Source organism: Pinus tabuliformis, chromosome 5_2 (assembly GCF_031772625.1).
Source record: "Pinus tabuliformis cultivar Carrire ecotype Pingquan chromosome 5_2, CPIR1, whole genome shotgun sequence".
Lineage (NCBI taxonomy): Eukaryota > Viridiplantae > Streptophyta > Pinopsida > Pinales > Pinaceae > Pinus > Pinus tabuliformis.
In genome coordinates this window covers 468,266,906-468,286,126 of record NC_142306.1, presented here as the reverse complement: position 1 = coordinate 468,286,126, position 19,221 = coordinate 468,266,906, and the positions used below count along the sequence as shown (strand labels likewise).

At 41.4% G+C, this 19,221-nt stretch overlaps 1 protein-coding gene across 1 annotated transcript in view; it reads left to right on the top strand.

Moving 5' to 3' along the window:
- LOC149159683 (Polynucleotidyl transferase, ribonuclease H-like superfamily protein) overlaps positions 1–18,964 on the top strand; it is a 206,908-nt gene extending 187,944 nt beyond the window's left edge. Inside the window, exon 9 of the mRNA XM_089436539.1 lies at positions 18,612–18,964. Coding sequence (XP_089292665.1) covers positions 18,612–18,701 — 90 coding nt within the window. The 3' untranslated portion in view covers positions 18,702–18,964. The remainder of the gene's footprint in view (positions 1–18,611) is intronic.
- Positions 18,965–19,221: the final 257 nt, after the last annotated feature.

The window sequence follows — 19,221 nt, the reverse complement described above, 5'->3', positions numbered from 1 at the left end:
TTGGTATCTTCATAGATCGACATACTTGTAGATGTTGGAAATACTGGGGGGGGGGGTGAATCAATATTCCTTCTCAATTATTACTTTTACCAGTTAGATCATTTATATTTAAAACACAATGAACAATAAGAATAAATGCTTTTATTAATTTCTTTTTCTCAATAAATCAAGTACAATGTATATAGGGCTCCAACCCTAGATGAAGACACTGATCTTCAATCTTCCACGCTCCAACCTGTTTGCCAAGCACCAACTTGGACTTTTGTGAGGCTCCGACCTCTAGGGCATCGCCCCTATCAAGGCTCCAACCTTGCATTTAGAGGCTCCAACCCCTAGGGCACCAACCCTTTTCTGGTACATGCTTCGACCTGGTTTCTTGAGGACACCGATCCTCTAGGGCTCCAATCCTATCCTCCAAGGCACCGACTTTGTATTTTCGAGGCTCCAACCCATTGCAATACTTCGTCAAGATATGTTTGGTAGTAACTCACGGCTACCAAAATCTTCTTCACAGAGCCCTTGTCAATCTCCGACAATGCCTTCCCTTAGTCTCCACGTCACTTCATCAATGACAAGCTTGTTCTTCACATGAAGGTGTCTCCACTGTTCTTCATGATATGCAAAACAAAGATTTCCAAGATCACTTCATGATGGCTATTGCATCATAGTCTTCAATTGTTAAAATTGGCAACTAGGGCCAAACTCCATGTGGGTCATCTTATTAATGGACGCTGATATTTTTCTTGGATCCCTCTCATCGAGAGGTGTAGGATTGATCTAAAGATCATCCGATTCCGATAAGTATTCATGGAGATATGAATTTATTTGTGTTATGGGACAATTCGTCAAGGTCGGCCAACAACCAAATAAACCCCACTCGTGCTTAACGTTTTAGTATAAATAGAGGTGGCCTTCAAGTCATTTCAACACACTTGGGATCTCTTCCTCTCTACTTGTCTTTGGGTTTTAGTAGGAGGAGAGATCCTAAGGGATAACACTGCCCTAATCCAGAAGGCAGAAGCCGGAACTGCTGAAACTGTCGGGATTAGCCGGAATTGCCAGAACTGTTGGGAACAACTAGAATTGCAGGAACTACCAAAACTACCGAGAATAGCCAGAACTGCCAGGAACAACCGGAACTGCTGGAACAGGTGGGAAAGTTGATGCAGAGGGCAGAAGCCGGAACTGCTGAGAAAAGCTGGAATTGTCGGAACTGCCGGGAATAGTTGGAATTGCCAGAATTGCTGACCTGTCGGGAACAGCTGGAATTGCCGAAACTGTTGGAACTACCGGAACAACCAGGAAAGCTGACGCAGAGGGCAGAGGCTGGAACTGCTGGGAATAGCCGGAACTACCGAGAACAACTGGAATTGCCAGAATTTCCGGAACTGCCGGAACAGCTGGGAAAGCTGACGCAGAGGGCAGAAGCCGAAACTGTTGGGAATAGCCGGAACTGCCGAGAACAACCGGAATTCCCAGAATTGCCGGAATTGCTGGGAACTGTCGGAAACTGTTGGAACAATCGAAGCATCTGTCTCCGAAGGAGAGCAACATGCAAGGGACAACTAACTAACATTGGGACAGTTGTATGGTACTTAGCAGCAAATACATCAAGCATGCAATGTTACAGCTAGCATGCAAGGGACAACTAGCATGCAACAACAAGCATGCTAAGGACAACAAGCAAGCAAGGGACAACAAGCAAGCAAGGTGTCGCCTACACATAGGTCATTATGGCAACATGGTGCAGCAATGGCATATAATGCAGTACAGTGATGGGTATAGTCATGATTAATGAAGCGTGATGAGATGCAACATAGTGATGATAGGTGCAGCATGGTGCAATGCGGTGAGGTGCAGCATGATGACGAAATGCAACACAACGGTAGGTGAAGGAGTCACCTTGGAGAATCAGTTGAAGCAACATGTCTTCAATTGATCTCATGTATCATCTTCTTAGAGATGATCTATGCTCTTATCTAGATAAGTCAAAGTGTTGACTTCTGTTGTAAACGTACTATTTCTCTCTCTCTGTGCTGAACTATTGAGGAACATATAAGAAGAATTGATCAAGGGTTTCCCCACATTGGGGTTTGTCCCTAGCTAGCGCCACATCTTGTGTCCTCTTGTCTTGGCTTGTCTTCTGCGATTTATGTTTATGTTCTATCTGTGGTTTACTTTAATGCTGATGTGCTTGCTAATCTGGAAAAGATATTGAGCTTACTGTGAAAATTGAAATAAATTGCTCTAAGCATAGAACATACCTAAAATTAACATCAATGTTATCTCCAAGATGCTCCAATGTGTCCTCAATGTGCTCCAAGTACTCTTCAAGAGTTATAAGTATTTCACTGCTCCAAAGGTCCTAATACTTCATTGTCTAAGGGCTTCCAAAGCTTCTGCACTGGTACAAGCTTCCAAATTCACTTAGTCTGGGCTCCAACTATCAAATCTCCATATACTTCAATGATGTTCAATGATCTGCTTCAAGGGTGACTTCAAGGTATTCCAATTGTCTTTCTTGCCAATCACATAGATCACCACAGGAGTTCACCATAGGAGGGCTATTCCACAGTCATGTGACGAGCTCCAAAAACTGTGCTTGACTGTCCAATATAGGTCTCCACCACCTTCCTTCACTGTAGCTATATCTTCACTGTAGATATAAGAGTGTTGATGCTGCAATCATAATTTAACTCTGAATCTAGGCTTGATCTCCATAGTCTGAGAGAAACATTTGTCACAGCATTGTTCCTTCAATGCTTCATACAAACTGAACCATCTGAGCCACTGTCCACTGTACCTGACCCACAGAAAGTCTCTGTCCACAGTATCCGAGCCTTCTTCAAAGTTTAACGATGTTTCATACTCCAAAGCTGTCACAACTCTAAAATTGATGCCACAGGTTCCAGTTGCTCACAAAATAAATTCAGATTTGAAACATAACAACTTCGACAGGTCTAAAATAATATATCATAGGTTTGAAGCTTTTATGCACAAGTCTGAGCTTTGTTTTACAGATCTGAGCTCATAAAACTTTGCTTACATGTTAGGAAGAGGTCCTATACAGGTCGAGGCTTTGTGACACAAATCTGAGTTCTTAATCTTCACAGGTTTGAAGTATTCTCCTGCCCAGAACCGAGGTTTGTCCACAGGTAAGCACAGGACCAAACAAAAAACGTTGTTCTGTCCACAATTTTGATGTTTTAGCCAATCTGAACTGTAAAGTGAAGAAGGCCTGCAAAAGGAGGACGAATAGCCCAAAAACCAACCACAAAAAAAACTTAAAGATCTTGCCCAAACTGAATTCTTCATCCTCTTCTCCTCCTGTTCGTTTCTTCTTCTTATCTCTGTGCTTCTTCACCGAATTACAGTCCTCTGAAATCATCACCGAAAAATTGACTGAAACAAATGAGATTAGGTTTATATTTATAGTGGTTTGTCCTCAATGAAAAGACGTGATGGTTGGAGAATAGGCCGACATGAGAGCCGACATGAATGTGTAAGTGTAGGTCGGCTAGCAAATAGGTATATTTATCTTAACTTAAAAATTCAATATCTCAACAGCTACTAGGAGTTTCAGGACAAATAAGGGCTCATTGGAAAGGAAAAAATCCTCTTTCAGATGGTCGCCTCCAAGATCTTCAATTTTATTTTTATTTGAAACTGTCCTCAAATTGTTTGGTGCAGAAGCTAACTAGGACAGTATGACTTCTCTTTGTTTGGCTAATCCATTGTTTGTATTCTCCATTTTTTAGCTTTTTTATCGTCGTAGGATCATGTAGGACATCCATGTTATCATGATAGTGTCCAGCAATGAGTGTATCATCATTGTCATCACATAATGGTGCAGTGATACGTTATAGTGCAACATCATTAGGAGAACTCCAAAATAGTCTTCCAACCCTTAAATGATCTCCAACCATGTTACCACCATCAAGTGTATGACATCATCAAGTATCATCAAGTGTGGTCACTCTTCAAGAGTCTGATATCATTAAGTGTATGACTCCATATGTCATCAAGAGTTAAGGTCTAGATCATCAAGTCCATGCAACATTAGCTCAAGGACTTCTTAGGACTTCTTTCATTAGTGACTTGACATCTTCATTGATGGTATCCTTGTCATGACATCATCATCTGGAACCAAGCATCTCAAGAATATTGACACCTCGGTCAATGCCATAATGACATCAGTGACAACCCAGATTAATAGTAGATTCTCGCTCAACTGCTGCTCTAGTTGCACTTTCGTCATTGTCCTTTGATCCTGCTCTCTTGGAGGCCATTGATCCTGAACTTCTAAGAGGCGGACAAACACGTGCTAGATCTGGAGACAAAGCGATATACATGGCAAGAACTCTATCAGCAAAAACCAAAGGAAATTTGAGGAACGACATGCAACATTCTTGGGGATTGACTGACAAGGATTGCACAATTTTTTCTGGGAGGCTGGGAGACTGGTTGCCAGAACTGTGCAAAAGGCAGTTTGGGCTGTTTGGAGAGATTGGTTGGCTATTGGAATTGCACAATGTGCAATCCACACTGGCCTGCTCGCTGTTGAAACTGTGCAATTTCAGCTGGCAGTGGTTGCAGGCCCAGTGATTGCATTGCGTAATTTTCTGGGCCAACAATCACTGTCCTTCAGAATTGCACAATTTTTTGGGCCAGTAGTCACTGTCTCTCAAAATTGCACAATGCAAGACTGGAGGACAGTCACTGGGCAGAAATGCGCATTTCCTGAGAGGAAGAAAGAGCCTTCCCTCTCAGGATTGCACAATGCTGTCTTGGTGAGGCAGAGTGCGGGCCAAGGCTGCCCAGACCCGTCGACGGGCAATTGAAAGCAAATGTGAATGTGATTTTATGGCGATACTGAGTGTAAGTAGGAGAGAATGATCGTGCATGGAAACAGTGAATGAAAGATTCAGAAAACGGAACCACATGCATGTGGGTGAAGCGAGTCGCCGAATTAGCGACTGTTCATGCAAAACAATTTCATGCATGCACAGCAGTGAGATGCTAACGAAAACTGAAACGGTGCTAGTACAAGCTAGTATGCATGTAAATGACAACAAGCGTTCACAGAAATCAAGCAAACAACACTCACACAAGAAAAAACACAAAAAGCGACAAAAATGCTACAAAAGACAAGTTAAGGTGACATACCCGTGAATCGCTGAGCTGGATGTGTCGAAGACTCCTGTATGTGCTGTGGGATGTCAGAGCTCCAAGATCGATGTGAATAAGTGAGCTCTGAAGCGTCGAATAAATAAGTTTGGGGCTCATGACGCGCATGCCACAAATCTAGGAAAAAGTAACACTTGGAGGAAAGATTCTAAAACGATCTTTGCATGTAACCTCCAGTTGCTAAAAATAGCTCCCTAAAATCTAGGGATGTTGTTTGCTTGTTGTTTTTTTCTATTCTAGGAAAAAGTAGCCCATGCATGCAAGTCAAGTTTTCTTGGTCCCGGGTGGAACTGGTCAATGCAACTGCACATGCAACAGTCTACTCAGTTGGGAGGAAAAAATGCACATTTCTGGGAGGGAGCTGGGTTGGCTGCCCAGAGGGATTGCGCAATTTCTGGGCAGAGCAACCGACTGTTCCCCAAAATTGCGCAATTTCTAGGTTGAAAAACCCTGTTGGGAGGAATTGCGCAATTTTCTCAGTGAATGGTGACAGAGATATTTGCGCAATTCTGGAGCCCAACAGGCTGCTAGACAGAATTGCGCAATTTTGGAGGGAAGGCTAGTTGACCAAGTTTGGAGAAACAACCTGTGAGGGGGATGGAACAAGCTTTGATGGACACGCTGTCATTTTGCAAGAAAATCACTGAAGCTTGTGTACTTGAGAAGGCAAGACATGTTGTTGGGAAAGGTTGGTAGGGAGGCTCCAAAACAAAGCTAAGGAAAAATTTTGGAGGGTGGTTGTAGCCTCTACAACACTTGGCGACACACTGGTAGAACTCCAGCTCTCTGAATGGACTTTGTTCGTGAAAAGCAAGTCTAACACCTCCGGAAGTATTGTTCAGTTCTCAGTTCGTCTTGATTTCCACAGTCGCTTGATTGTAAGATGTAGCATTTGCCAAGATCTTGGTCGATTGACATGCATTACAAGCCAAGGCAACACAGTTGTTTCAATTTGGGGTTGAGGGGTATATTGGTGCACAAACAGTATAGTCATCAGAGTCTTAGTTTCATCTCTGGTGTTGCTTCGCTGCCAGCAGGCCTGGACAGTACCCCGACGGAGTCATGTAGGAACACAAGCATCGCTCGTCATATCATGGACCAAAAGGAACAAGTTCTTCATACAGAGGTAGGACAACAGATAACCAAGTAGTGAAAGCTGCACAAGGCTTCTTGTACTTGTACCCAACTCGTTTCAAGAGTTATGCATGGTTTCATGCGAAACTAACCTACGAACAAACAACAAGGCAAACAAACAACAAAGCAAAGCAGAAGCAGAAGTAAATGCAAAGTGAGTAAGCAAACAAGCAAGCAAACAAGCAAACAAGCAAAGCAGGTAAGCAAACAAGCATGCAAGCAAACAAACTGAAAGCAAACACTACTCTTACTCCTAAGCTAACGGTGCATGATTACGTGAAGTGATATTTCTAATGCAACCACCAGTGCATTGGTTGACCCATGTTGGTGAAGGCTTGGTCCGCGAGCAACTCGGTTGTGCGAACCAACAAACAAGAAAGATATAACAATGAAGACAAACAAACTTCATGTTTCAAAATGTCCACAGGACATAAGTGAGTGCAAGTGCATGACATGTGGTCCGTGGACTTGTCATGGTGCTGTGCGACACTATGTGCAGCTTTGAAGCATACACATACTTTTGACCATGACATGCAAGCAAACGAAAGAAACAAAGACAACTTGCGTTGTGCACATGTGCTTGCAATGTAAGATTCCTCCAATGCATAAGCGATGGGATCGTGCAGTTCGAGTGGAGGAAGCATGATCTGTGTGTGAGATTGATCTTTAATGCATATAGATGAGTGATGAGGAGCCTCGGGTGATTTAACAATTTCCTGATCGGAAGTGAAACCAACTTCAGGACAGCGACGACCTGACATAACCATTAGCTTGGGCTGAAGTGCCTTGACAGTCTGTGGGGTTTCGACTTCATCATCAGATAGATCATCATAAACAGGTGGCTTCGAAAAATCAACTGCGATACAATCATCATTGTGATCGAATACATGAGTAAATGAATCACGACAGCCACGATTAGAAAAATCAATGTTTTCATCGGCATCCTCATGATTTGCTAAATCAAACAGAGGAGTAGATGAGAAGCGAACAAATTCATCCTCTGTGTTTCCAGAAAAAGGCAGATGAAAGGTCAAGTGGATTTTCAATGAAGAATATTTCCTCTCCGTTGTCGAATGATGGACTGACATCCGGTGTGTCCTGCGAGTGATCAACAATGGGTGCATCCATAGATGAAAATACACGTGGAATCATGGATAATAGGTTCACCAAAGATGTTAGGAAAGAACAGAGGGGGCTCGGACAGAAGGGAGTCATCCTTCGCTGAGTGTTGATGCTCAAGCTTCCAGTCATACTCTTCATGAATGACAACGCATGTTGGTTGTGTAACACCAACTTCGTTAGTGGTTTGATCCTCGTTCACAACAAGTGTAGAGTTCGGAATGGAAGAACACAAGACAGTATCATCCAGAGGATCATCTGAGTACGAAGATGGAGGTTGTGGTACAAAATGCATATGACAACTCGATGGACTCACAACTAATTTTACGCGAAAATTAAAAGAAGTGATGTTGGGAGGATGTGACAGCTGAAAAGCTGTGTGAGCATGATCTTCCGCATCACTCTGCAGTGGTGAATCTGTTGGATGAGGGGACGACGGACAATCACTTGTGACTGTATCGTATGTGATTGCGCAGCTCCATCACTGAAGAATGTTGAGTGAGGCTTGAGTTCAAACTTCTTCTTGGGATGGGTAGATTTCTTAAGACAATACTCGAATCTATCCCAAAGATAGAAAAATTTCATCTGGCTCTTCTAAGCTTGAAATTGCAAACCACGAAAGCGCTGCCGAAAATCCATAGGCGATTCATGTAGAGCCTTTTGTTGTTGTAACAATTTTTGGTCAAGATGTTTTGGATCAAAATGATAGAAAGTGTCTTCAATGAGATCACATAAGTTCTCAAGTGAGTGAAAGCTGTCAGCCAGTAGGCTGCACAACCACCGATGTGGAGATTCGTGAAGTGTGTATGCATGCAACAAATAGCCTTGTTCGTCAGAACAACCATCATCCTCATGAAGCAACGCAAGGAAGTCATGTAAGAACTCAGGTCAGGCCACTTCGTCTTCACCATCATACGTGTATGTGGATAATAGATCGAAAAACTCCCTCGTGATGGTAACATATTCGGCATGCAAAAAACATCGTGGAGTGAGAAAAGTGCAAGACTCCATGATAGATATATGCAAAGGTTCAAAACAGGATGAGAGGACACAGCTTGTCATCTGGCCCTCCTTCTAGCGCCAGAAATGTTGATGGTGTTGGACCTGCCAACATGTCCGGGGATCTCCCCGGTAAGAAGTCCCAATTAGACCTCAGACCGTTTGGTGTAGGAGTCCCAGCAGTGGGTCGTATGGTAATGCCTTGACCATGGTTTCACACAGAAGCAAGTAAAATATCTTTGTTGGTAGCAAGGATGTGACTGTTGCAGTAAGCCAAGGAAGGTGCATGAGCGGTTCTAACACACGGAGGGTGAGGTGAGTGCGCCCCTTGGAAACATGTGATAGCACGGAGTTAAGAAGGGAACACACGAGCAAAGATGCATCACAACATGGAAGGCAAGTTAGCTAGCAATCCAAAGTGATGGTTAAGCCAACAACGCATTTCAAAAAGATAACATACATACATATATAGAAAGCTACACATGCATGTGTAAGAAAACAGATACATATATCATTTAGAGTACTCAAGATAGCTGGAATACAATACAACATATGCATGAAACATGTTGGCTCTTGTTATATTAAGAAGTGTAAGTTCTAGTCATACAATACATCCATGTCCAACTACTAGTTCCGACAACGGAACGATATAGCCACAACTGCTTGCTCCTCCAAAGAGATATATTAGCTCTGCGCAGTGGAGAAGCCAAGGCGCGTTACAATACTGTCCAAGCTCTCTCTAAGATAGTCTTATCGAAAGCTTGGCTGACCAAAAGCCTTTACAATGAGTTATGAGGGACTATTTATAGCAAAGGGTGTGGTGGGCCTTGACATTCCCCTTTGTGACAGTTCATCTACCCTCATGACTCTTCACCTACACCATGACTGTTACATCCACTGTCGACACTTGAACTTACACTGGACAAGACATTACATTACAATGCACATGTACACATGTGAGACAAAATGGCTTGAGCAAGCCATGTAAGACATCACTATGACTCAGACAACTGTTGGAAGACCAACTCTTCGACATTCTCATGGTGATCGATAGTAGCGAATTGATGCCAAGATCGATAGTTCACGATGGTGTCCGTGTACTCTAAGGTGACATCTTTCTGGAACCTGACTCTTGCCTCCATAGCATTCAGGTACACTGCTCGGGCTCCTCTGTCCAACTCGTCTGATAGCATGCACATCTTTGTCTTGAGTGCGGCCAGACCAACAACATACTTGTGCATGGTGTCTGCATTGATGGACAAGTCTGGGCTGGTGGCTATGCGCATCAACTCGTCAAAGTATGAGTCAAGCTCTAGTCGGACCTGTGCCTTTGTCTTCGCTTGGGTGAGTGTCCCAATAGATGGGATCGCATGTGCGCGCACAACAACATCCATACTCTTGAATACATGTGCATGGGAAGCCTTTAAACTAGTGATGAGCTGCGAGAGCTCTTTATAATTCTCGATCTGACTCTGGATGTATGCCTTCATCTCGACCACTATGGGCTTCATCATCTTAGGCAAGTGCAGCGGGGCTCCCTTCTATCTCATCATCCATGTTTACATGTAATCAACATTAGCATGCATGCTTGACAAGATACGTGCTCTTCTAGCACATCGCTATTGCCATCTGTTGAGATGGACGACTGCCTTATGCACGGTACCAAACTTGGAATACAATGCCCGCATGACTTTTGTCAAGGGACAATACTTCATCCAGTATTGCCTTCTTCAATTCTGCTCAGGTGGATGATGTAACCAATTCTCCTCCTTGCTTCATTGTCTATAACTCCTTAGCCATTCGCTCGTTCTCAGCTATTAGGAAGCGAACACTCAAGCTAGTGGCTTCGACATATGCTCTAGTAGCATCGGCCAATGCTGTTGGATGTTTGCGCATGTCAGACACAATTACTCATTCCTCAAACTGCGTAGGAGACGTATGATCCTTTGGAGTTGACACTCTGCGAGATTGCACAACTCTATGTTGAGACTCGTCAAAGGAGATGTTGTGCATCTCTCCTTCTGGTTGATCTCCAAGGATCTCTGTGTCTCCTTGGTCGCCTGGGACTTGCTCCTGGATGCGATGACGCTGGTGGGTTGACCTCTTGGTGATGAGGCATGAGGTCGATGTCTTGCTCTAACTCCTATTGCTCCATATCCGTAACCATCTATTCAAATGCTTGCTCTATCTCCCAAGCGAAGTCCTGCTCCTGCGATGGTTCACCCTGTCTGTTCTGATGAGTCTACTACCTGTATAGGTGCAGTTTCATCTGTCTATACAAGTTGTGGCCCATGCTGTACCTATTCCTGCTGCGCTTCCTTCTCCTATTTGCGTTGCTCCTGTTCCTTCCGGAGTTGCTCCTTCAACTCATGCAACTCCTTCTCTGTTTCCTCCATTTTTCGTTTCTCTCTCTGCCTTTGCGCGTTTCTCTTGTTGCGCTGTTGCCTCTTCGCCTCTATGGCCAAAGCTGCTTTCTGCACAAGTGGGTCTGCTCAGAACTTGCAGCTTTTCTCTTCCTCCATGCGGTCGACAATCTTCCTCTTGCCCTTGTCGCGCACTGGTATGTTTACCTCTATTGCTGCTTCTACTTCTCGTGCTCTCCGAGATGTTGCTTCACGCTGCTTCGCTATCCATTCCACAACGAGGCCGACCGGTTCATTGAGTCTGGAGGAGTTGTAACAATATCTCCATGGATCTTTCTCCACCCAATGACATGCCCCGTGGATCCAGTTGAACTATATTTTTGCGCAGTGATCTTTCACAAGACAGTGCGGGTCATGTAACTTCGGAGGTTGATTGGATACTTCTTCATCTGCTCTACTTCAACATCTGCATGCTTGACGAGCTTGTCCAAGGAAAACTTCGGTAGAACATGCAGAGGCTTCTCTGCGCTGTACATCCGTATGAAGGTGCCAGACAGTGAGGCATACCAATCAACTATGTCAATCAATGCCTCCATTGTTTCCTTCGACATGCAAGGTGGATCTTGTTTGAATATCATCTTGTAAACCGGGGTGACAAAATGATCAGACAACTGTGTGATAACTCCTTTGAAGCTGCATTCAAACAACATCTTACAATAAGTGTTCATAGCAGTCTTCGTCAGTGTCCATGCCCACTTCAAGCCTGGGAACTCCTGACGGGCACAGATTGCATCCAAGATGTAAGCGGACATGTAGATTTCTACTTGCATACCTTTGGGTGGCTGTTGAGCCCTTGTTACCTGTTCCTTCAGCTGATGAGCCAACATGTCGGACCAGTTGCATGCTTTGCCTTCTCTGGCCAGTTGGTCCAACGCGATCACCCAACTCTGTGGGAAGGTTTCCGTGCTTTCTTGGCCATACAGTCGACATGCAAAGATGACCAAGTATTGATACGCCTTCCGCAGTATCTTCGTCTTGTAGACCTGGTTGGGTGTCATCTTGAATTTAGCCAACTCCTTCACCCAGTTCTTCAAAATGTCTCTAGAGTTGGCATTGCTGTTGGGAATGATGAAGGGAGTCTCCATGATGATCACAGACTACGACATCTGATACATGTCATCATAATCCTGAGCCCTGAAGGTAGCGATCTTCGTCTCGCTGACACTACTCAATGCCATCGTCTCAGGATCAGTGTGCGAGAAATCCAAAGTATCATGTCCGTGCATGGGAGCACGGGATATTTGCATGCAATCAGGTACAAGTCAGATTTGTGGATGTTCACATAGACTTGGCGGTCTTTGAGGTCTTCCCCAAATGTGCCTACAAATGCATCATTTTCCTCTTGCCATTTATGCTTGATGTCCTTGCCTACAATCAACTTGATATCTTCATAGATCGACAGACTTGTAGACAGTTGCTCAACTGCTGCTCCAGTTGCACTTCCGTCAGTGTCCTTTGATCCTGATCTCTTGGAGGCAATTGACCCTGAACTGCTAAGAGGCGGACAGACACCTGCTAGATCTGAAGACAAAGCGACATGCATGGCAAGAAATCTGTCAGTGAAAATTAAAGAAAATTTGAGGAACGACATGCAACATACCTGGGGATTGACTGGCAAGCATTGCGCAATTTTTTTAGGGAGGCTGGGAGACTGGCTGCAAGAACTGTGCAAAAGGTAGTTTGGGCTGTCTGGAGAGGTTGGCTGGCTGCTGGAATTGCGCAATGCGCAATCTAGGCTGGCCTGTTGGCGACTGGAACTGCGCAATGCGCAATTTCAGCTGGCAGTGGTTGCAGGCCCAGTGACTGCAGTGTGCAATTTTCTAGGCCAGCAGTCATTGTCCCTCAGAATTGCATAATGAAATATTAGAGGACAATCACTGGGCAAAAATGTGCATTTCCTGAGAGGAAGACAAAGCTTTCCCTCTCAGGATTGCGCAACGCTGTCTTGGTGAGGCAGAGTCTGGGCCAAGACTACCTAGACCTGTCGACGGGTCACTGAAAGCAAATGTGAATGTGATTGCATGGCGATACTGAATGTAAGCAGGAGTGAATGATCGTGCATGCAAACAGTGAATGAAACATTGAGAAAACGGAACAACAAGCATGTGGGTGAAGCGAGTCGCCGAATCGGCGACGGTTCATGCAAAACAGTTTCACGCATGCGACAACAGTGAAATGCGAAAGAAAACTGAAACGGTGCTAGTACAAGCTAGTATGCATGTAAACGACAACAAACATTCATAGAAATCAAACAACACTTACACAACCGAAAACACAAAAAGCGACAGAAATGCTGCAAAAGACAGGTTAAGGCGACTTGCCCATGAATAGCTGAGCTGGATGTGTCGAAGAGTCCTGGATGTGCTGTGGGATGTTGGAGCTCGAAGATCGATGTGAATAAGTGAGCTTTGAAGTGTCGAATAAATAAGTTTGGGGCTCATGATGTGCAATCTAGGAAAAAACGACGCTTGGAGGAAAGATTCTAAAACGATCTTTGCATGTAACCTCCAGTTGCTGAAAATAGCTTCCTAAACTCTAGGGATGCTTTTTGCATGTTTCTTTTTGCTACTTTGGGAAAAAGCAGCCCATTCATGCAAGTCAAGTTTTCTTGGTCCCGGGTGGAACCGGCCAACCCAACTGCACATGCAACAGTCTGCTCAGCTGGGAGGAAACGATGCGCATTTCTGGGAGGGAGCTGGGCTAGCTACCCAGTGGTTTGCGCAATTTCTGGGCAGAGTAGTTGAATGCTACCCAGAATTGCGCAATTTATGGGTTGAACAACCCTGCTGGGAGGAATTGCACAATTTTCTCAGTGAACAGTGACAGCGGATTTGCACAATTCTGGATCCCAGCAGGCTGCCAAATGAAATTGCACAATTTCTGGAGGGAAGGCTGGTTGCCCTCTAGAGTTGCACAATTTCTTGAGGGAGCTGCTCAGCCTGTAGCTGGAACAAGTCCGGAGAAACAACCTATGAGGGGGATGCAACAAGCTTTGATGGACAGGCTGTCATTCTGCAAGAAAATCACTAAAGCGTGTGTACTTTACAAGGCAAGACATGTTGTTGTGAAAGGTTGGTAGGGAGGCTCCAAAATGAAGCTAAGGCAAAATTTTGGAGGGTGGTTGTAGCCGCTAGAACAGTTTGGCAACAATAACATTGAACATTTGTCAGATTTCTTCTGTCTCTTGCATCTTGAGAGGGTGGAGGAGGTCCTCTTTGTGGAGTAGTTTCCCTTTTTGGAGCAGATCTAGGAGTAGGTCTTGAATTAGCTCTTGTACCAGAACTTCTTTGAAATAGTCCTAAATATATTCTTCTATTACTCTTAGAGCGAACTACAAAAGCTTCTTCACTTGGATCTTCAATCTGGTCTATGGAAAGGAGTCTTGATTCTTCTTGTGTGCAACCAACACATAGCTTATTGAATGAAGGTGCATTTTCTCTTCCATAGATGCTTGATGCAAAAGGATCCCACGATCTAGGAAAGCCACAATTACCAATTCTTTGTCGGATAATTCTTCACTAATGGCTTTGAGTTGATCTCTTATTTGAGAAATTCTAATGAAGTATGATGCCACAATATCATTCTTTGTCATCTTGATATTGCAAAGTTGACCCCTTAAATTTATAGATTGATTGATGTTGTTGATAGTGTACAATCCAATAATGGTATCATACATCTCCTTGGAAGATTGATGATCAACAATATAGAGAATTAGATGATCCATAATAGATTATAATGATGATTCTAGCCAAGATGTCATCTTCTTGAAAATTTCTTTTCTTGCTTGGTCAGATGGTTTAGTAACCTTTCCTGTAACAATGGCCAAAATCTTGTGCCTTGCAAGTACTAGGTCAATCCTAGCCTTCCATGCCTTATAATTAGTAGCTCCTTCAAGCTTGTTTTTTGCCTTCATGAAGGAATTCATGATGAAGATGGATGATCAAAAATTGAAGGTAGAATCCCAAACACTTCAAAGTGCTTCTCAATGTTCTTCAAGATGGTCTCAACTCTTTCCCTTCACTAAAGCTCTGATACCATGTTGATTCTCTAGTGCAATCAAGGTTAGTATAGTTTTTCAAAATTGCTAACTACTTCTAATGATATAATTAGTCTTCTTATAACATTCCAATCATTAACTAGTTATACACAGTGTTATCAGGTTCAAACCGAACTAGCCGGTTCAAACCGGTCCAGCCATTTTGAGGCAAAAACCAGTTCAAACTGATGACTTGAATAGTTTTTGCCGGCTTGGTATAGAAAATCCATGTAGAACGCAACAAGTGCAGTTTATTTTTCTTTTTTTTTTCTTTTAATTTTTGTTTTAGCTGGGCAGTAGCCCATAATAAGTGCCTAATATTGAAGCCTATGGCCCTTACTATTGCTATGCAATTCATGGTAATGTTAGATTCCTAAAGTAAAAGTGACATTCTCCTTTATCTTTCATTTTCATTCATCAACATTACAATGAAATGACTCAAGATGTTTGAGAGTGGTTTCGACCTCATTGGATTTCATATGGAGAAAGTAGAATTTTAGATCTTACTCAAAATTCAGCAGACTTAACAGTTTTTCAGGATTTGGGGGATTGCAATGTTTCCATTGGATTTTATAATGTGTGATGGTGGTATTGAACTAGCGTTTAATCAAGAGCACCAATCCCTCTATGTACCTTGATGTTAGTGGCATTGATTGTTGAACTCCTGTATCACGATCCTACTAAAAATTTACCCATCACTCAAACGAAATCTTGAATTGACTTGCTAAGCATTTTTTAATCTTATTTTAATGCTTAGAGGGTGATATTGATGACGAAGATCCGAATGTAAGCAAATATTTTGATGATATGTAGGTATTTGTTGTAGCATGATTTTAATTGGATGTTAGAGACCATCTCATTCTTGTTTTTTGATGTATTTTTGGCTATGTTGCTGGATCCGTCAAGTCTAATGGCTGGATCAGCAGATCCCCGGATCAGAGACAGATTCGGATCCGGATCCACAAAGATCCGTTCCGTTCAGCTTTTCTCGGGTAAAAAACCATCAACGCCAACGCACAAATCTGCAGCAAATGTCAGAGCAAAATTCGAAAACAGAAAATTTAATCATCCAGACGCAAGCCAATTAAGGAATGATAAGAAATGGATTAATGAATTGGCGTCTGCGAATAAACTTCCATTCGGTCCAGCTTCTCTCGGGTAAAAAAACGTCAAGGTCAATGCGAATAAACTTCCATTCGGTCCAGCTTCTCTCGGGTAAAAAGCCGTCAAGGTCAATGCACAAATCTGCAGCAAATGTCAAAACAAAATTCCAAAACAGAAAATTTAATCATCCGCGCAAGCCAATTAAGGAATGATAAGAAACGGATCAATGAATCCACGTTCGTGAAAATAAACTAGGGAGTCTGCCAATGCCAATTTATTATTTTATGTTATTTGACCATATTTAAGGTTTAATACAAAACATTATAAACCTTAAAGTTTAATGCAGGTTACGTGAAGTTCTTTTTTTTCGGCACGAGGTTACGTGAAGTTTATAATCCTCTCATATTTATTCAGATATTTTAAAGTTTATTTTGAAATTTAAAATCTAAATTTTTATTTACATATTTCTAAAGTTTAAAATCTAAATTTTTATTTAGATATTTTTAAAGTTTAAAAAGTAAGAAGTTATTTAGATATTATAAAGTTTAAAAATAATTTTTATTTTAATCAATTTTAAAGGTTTTTTTTTTCAAGTTTTAAAAGTAAGGTTAATAATTTGCTTAATATAAATATTATAACTAATAATTAATGTTTAAATATATATAAATAATGTATTAATTTTATTATAATTAAATTAATAATTATTTTTAAAGTATTATATTGGAGTTATATATTTAAAAATTCACATAAATTTTTTATTTTTTTATTTTTATATAAATTTAATTAATATTTATAAATGATATATTAAGTTTGAAATTATTTATATAATAATTATTTACTGTATGTAAAAATTATATATTTAAAAATTAGCATATGCTTTTTTTTTTATTTATATAACTTTAAATTTAAAATTTTAAAATATTTTATATTTGCATGTACTTGCCGTTTCCTTGACGTTTCCGGATCCTGGTTTTTCAAAAAACTGGCGGATCCGAATCCTGGTAATTTAGATTTTTGGTTGAAAGATGGATTGCAATTGATGTTATTTTGGTTGTGTACCCTTACATGCTCTATAAATGAGAACCTTTGCTTATTTATGTATAAATACTTTGGATTAAGATGGATGCATATGAATATATGTGGTTTTCTTTAAAATTTGAATATTTTATGTGTTTTTGGCTGATCGTTTTTTTGGTCTGGTTTTTTTACTGGTTTTGGTCTGGTTCTGATAACATTGGTTATACATGAAAAACTTCAACCATTCACTTTCATCAATAGCGCGATAGATATCACAATGAACAATGAAACATGAGACAAGAGACACTAGAAATTAGGCTCACGGCTAGGGAAAAACTCACAAGGGGAGAAACCAACCAATCTTTCCTTATGAGAGAGAAATGCAGTGCATCAATAGTACATCAAAATATTCCAACAAGATTCCAAACTTTTTGACTTCTTAAATGTCAAGTCAAATCAGTCAACGAAGAGAGAGAAATAGTCAATTCTGGTCAAAGTCTGATTTGCAAGAGTAAAGGCGAATTTCAGTTTGTGGAAGAGTCAAACCTCACTCAATGAACCTCTGAAATCTTCGGTCAATGTCACAGGTTTGACTTGCGGTGAACCTGCAGTCAACAACCCAGAAATAAGTCAAAGTCTCAGTTAAATAGAGTCAACCGATCCTTGGAATATTCAACCTCAAAAACAGTCAAAGAGTACAGTCAAAAGTTCTTAATTGGAGTGGCAGAAGTACACTCTCCACCAACTGTTCTGTACAGTAGGATTGAGGGCTCAAGAATATTTATGGAGACACAGATAGAGGGCACATGCATACTTTTGGCATGCATGCTCCACCGTCAGTTTATATGCTTTTTGTATATTTAGCAGTTCAGTTCTATTTATGAGTTTTCTTGGTTAGTAGTTACATGAAGTTAGTTTGGGTGCTTTGAATGTGGGAAGTTTCCCACATTATATAGGGCGCAGATCCCTATGACAGAGATGCATGCATGAATACTTGCACTCTGCTCTAGTGGGCAAACCTTCCTAGAAATAGTTATTTCACTTTGAGGGCATTGATTTAAAGGCCAGGAATAGATCTATGGTTTATGTTTATTTCAGTTAAGGTGCTGTTGTGCATCCTAGTCTATAAAGAAGAAAGCAGGGGGTATAGGTTCTATTAATTTAGTTTTTCGAAAGAGAGGGAGCAGTGGCTGAAGGGTAGAGTTTGAAGTTCTCCATGTATTTCCTTTTTTCAAGAATAATAAACAATGATGTGATTTGAATTTCGTATGTGTAGTTTTTGCTACGTAAGTTTGATGTAGATTTTGACTGGCACAAAGAGGGGAGAAAATGTAAAGCTTTCTTTTATATTGCCTTTGTAATCTTATGGTATGCATAGCTCCTTTTAACCCTTGTACGAATAAAACTCCAAAAATTATGTTTCATACGCCCCATTGCTCTAGATACATTTCTTGGTTATCTTCAGTGTTATTTGATTATTTGTAGGTTGAAGATGCTCGTGCAGCTTTGTTCCTATATCAAAAGTTTAAAAAGGAATGGGCTCTCTATATACATTTCTTGGTTATCTTACAGTGTTATTTGATTATTTGTAGGTTGAAGATGCTCGTGCAGCTTTGTTCCTATATCAAAAGTTTAAAAAGGAATGGGAAAAGAGTATTAGGGAGAAGCGGAGAAAAAGGTAAGATTACAACCTCACTGAGCTTCGTGGATGATAACAGCCAAGTCCTTCATTAAAACGCACAGTAAGTGCTGTGAACCTCTGGGAAAGAATATTGCGATTCATCATGTTTTTGTGGTTTTCACTGGAAAGCGAGAAAGCATTGTCTCTGAAAATGATGGGACTTGAGATAGGAATGGGGACAAATTGAATTACCCAAGGACTGATTTTTTCAGCTCTGATTATCCAGTTCTGCTCTCTTATGTAAATGAGTAATACGTTATATGATATCTCTCCTATTGGGATGGTTTGCTACACAAATTTTTCCTTTCATGTTTTTTTAAAATGATGGGACTTGCCCTTATGAATGGGGACAAATTCAATTATCCGAGGACTGATTTTTCAGGTTCTGATTATCCAGTTCTTTTCTCTGCTGGAGATGAGTAATATATTTATATGATCTCTACTATTGCTGTAATATTGGGATGGCTTGTTACACAAATTCTTCCTTCATGTATTTTAAAATTTTTGGCTTCTTTGCAAGT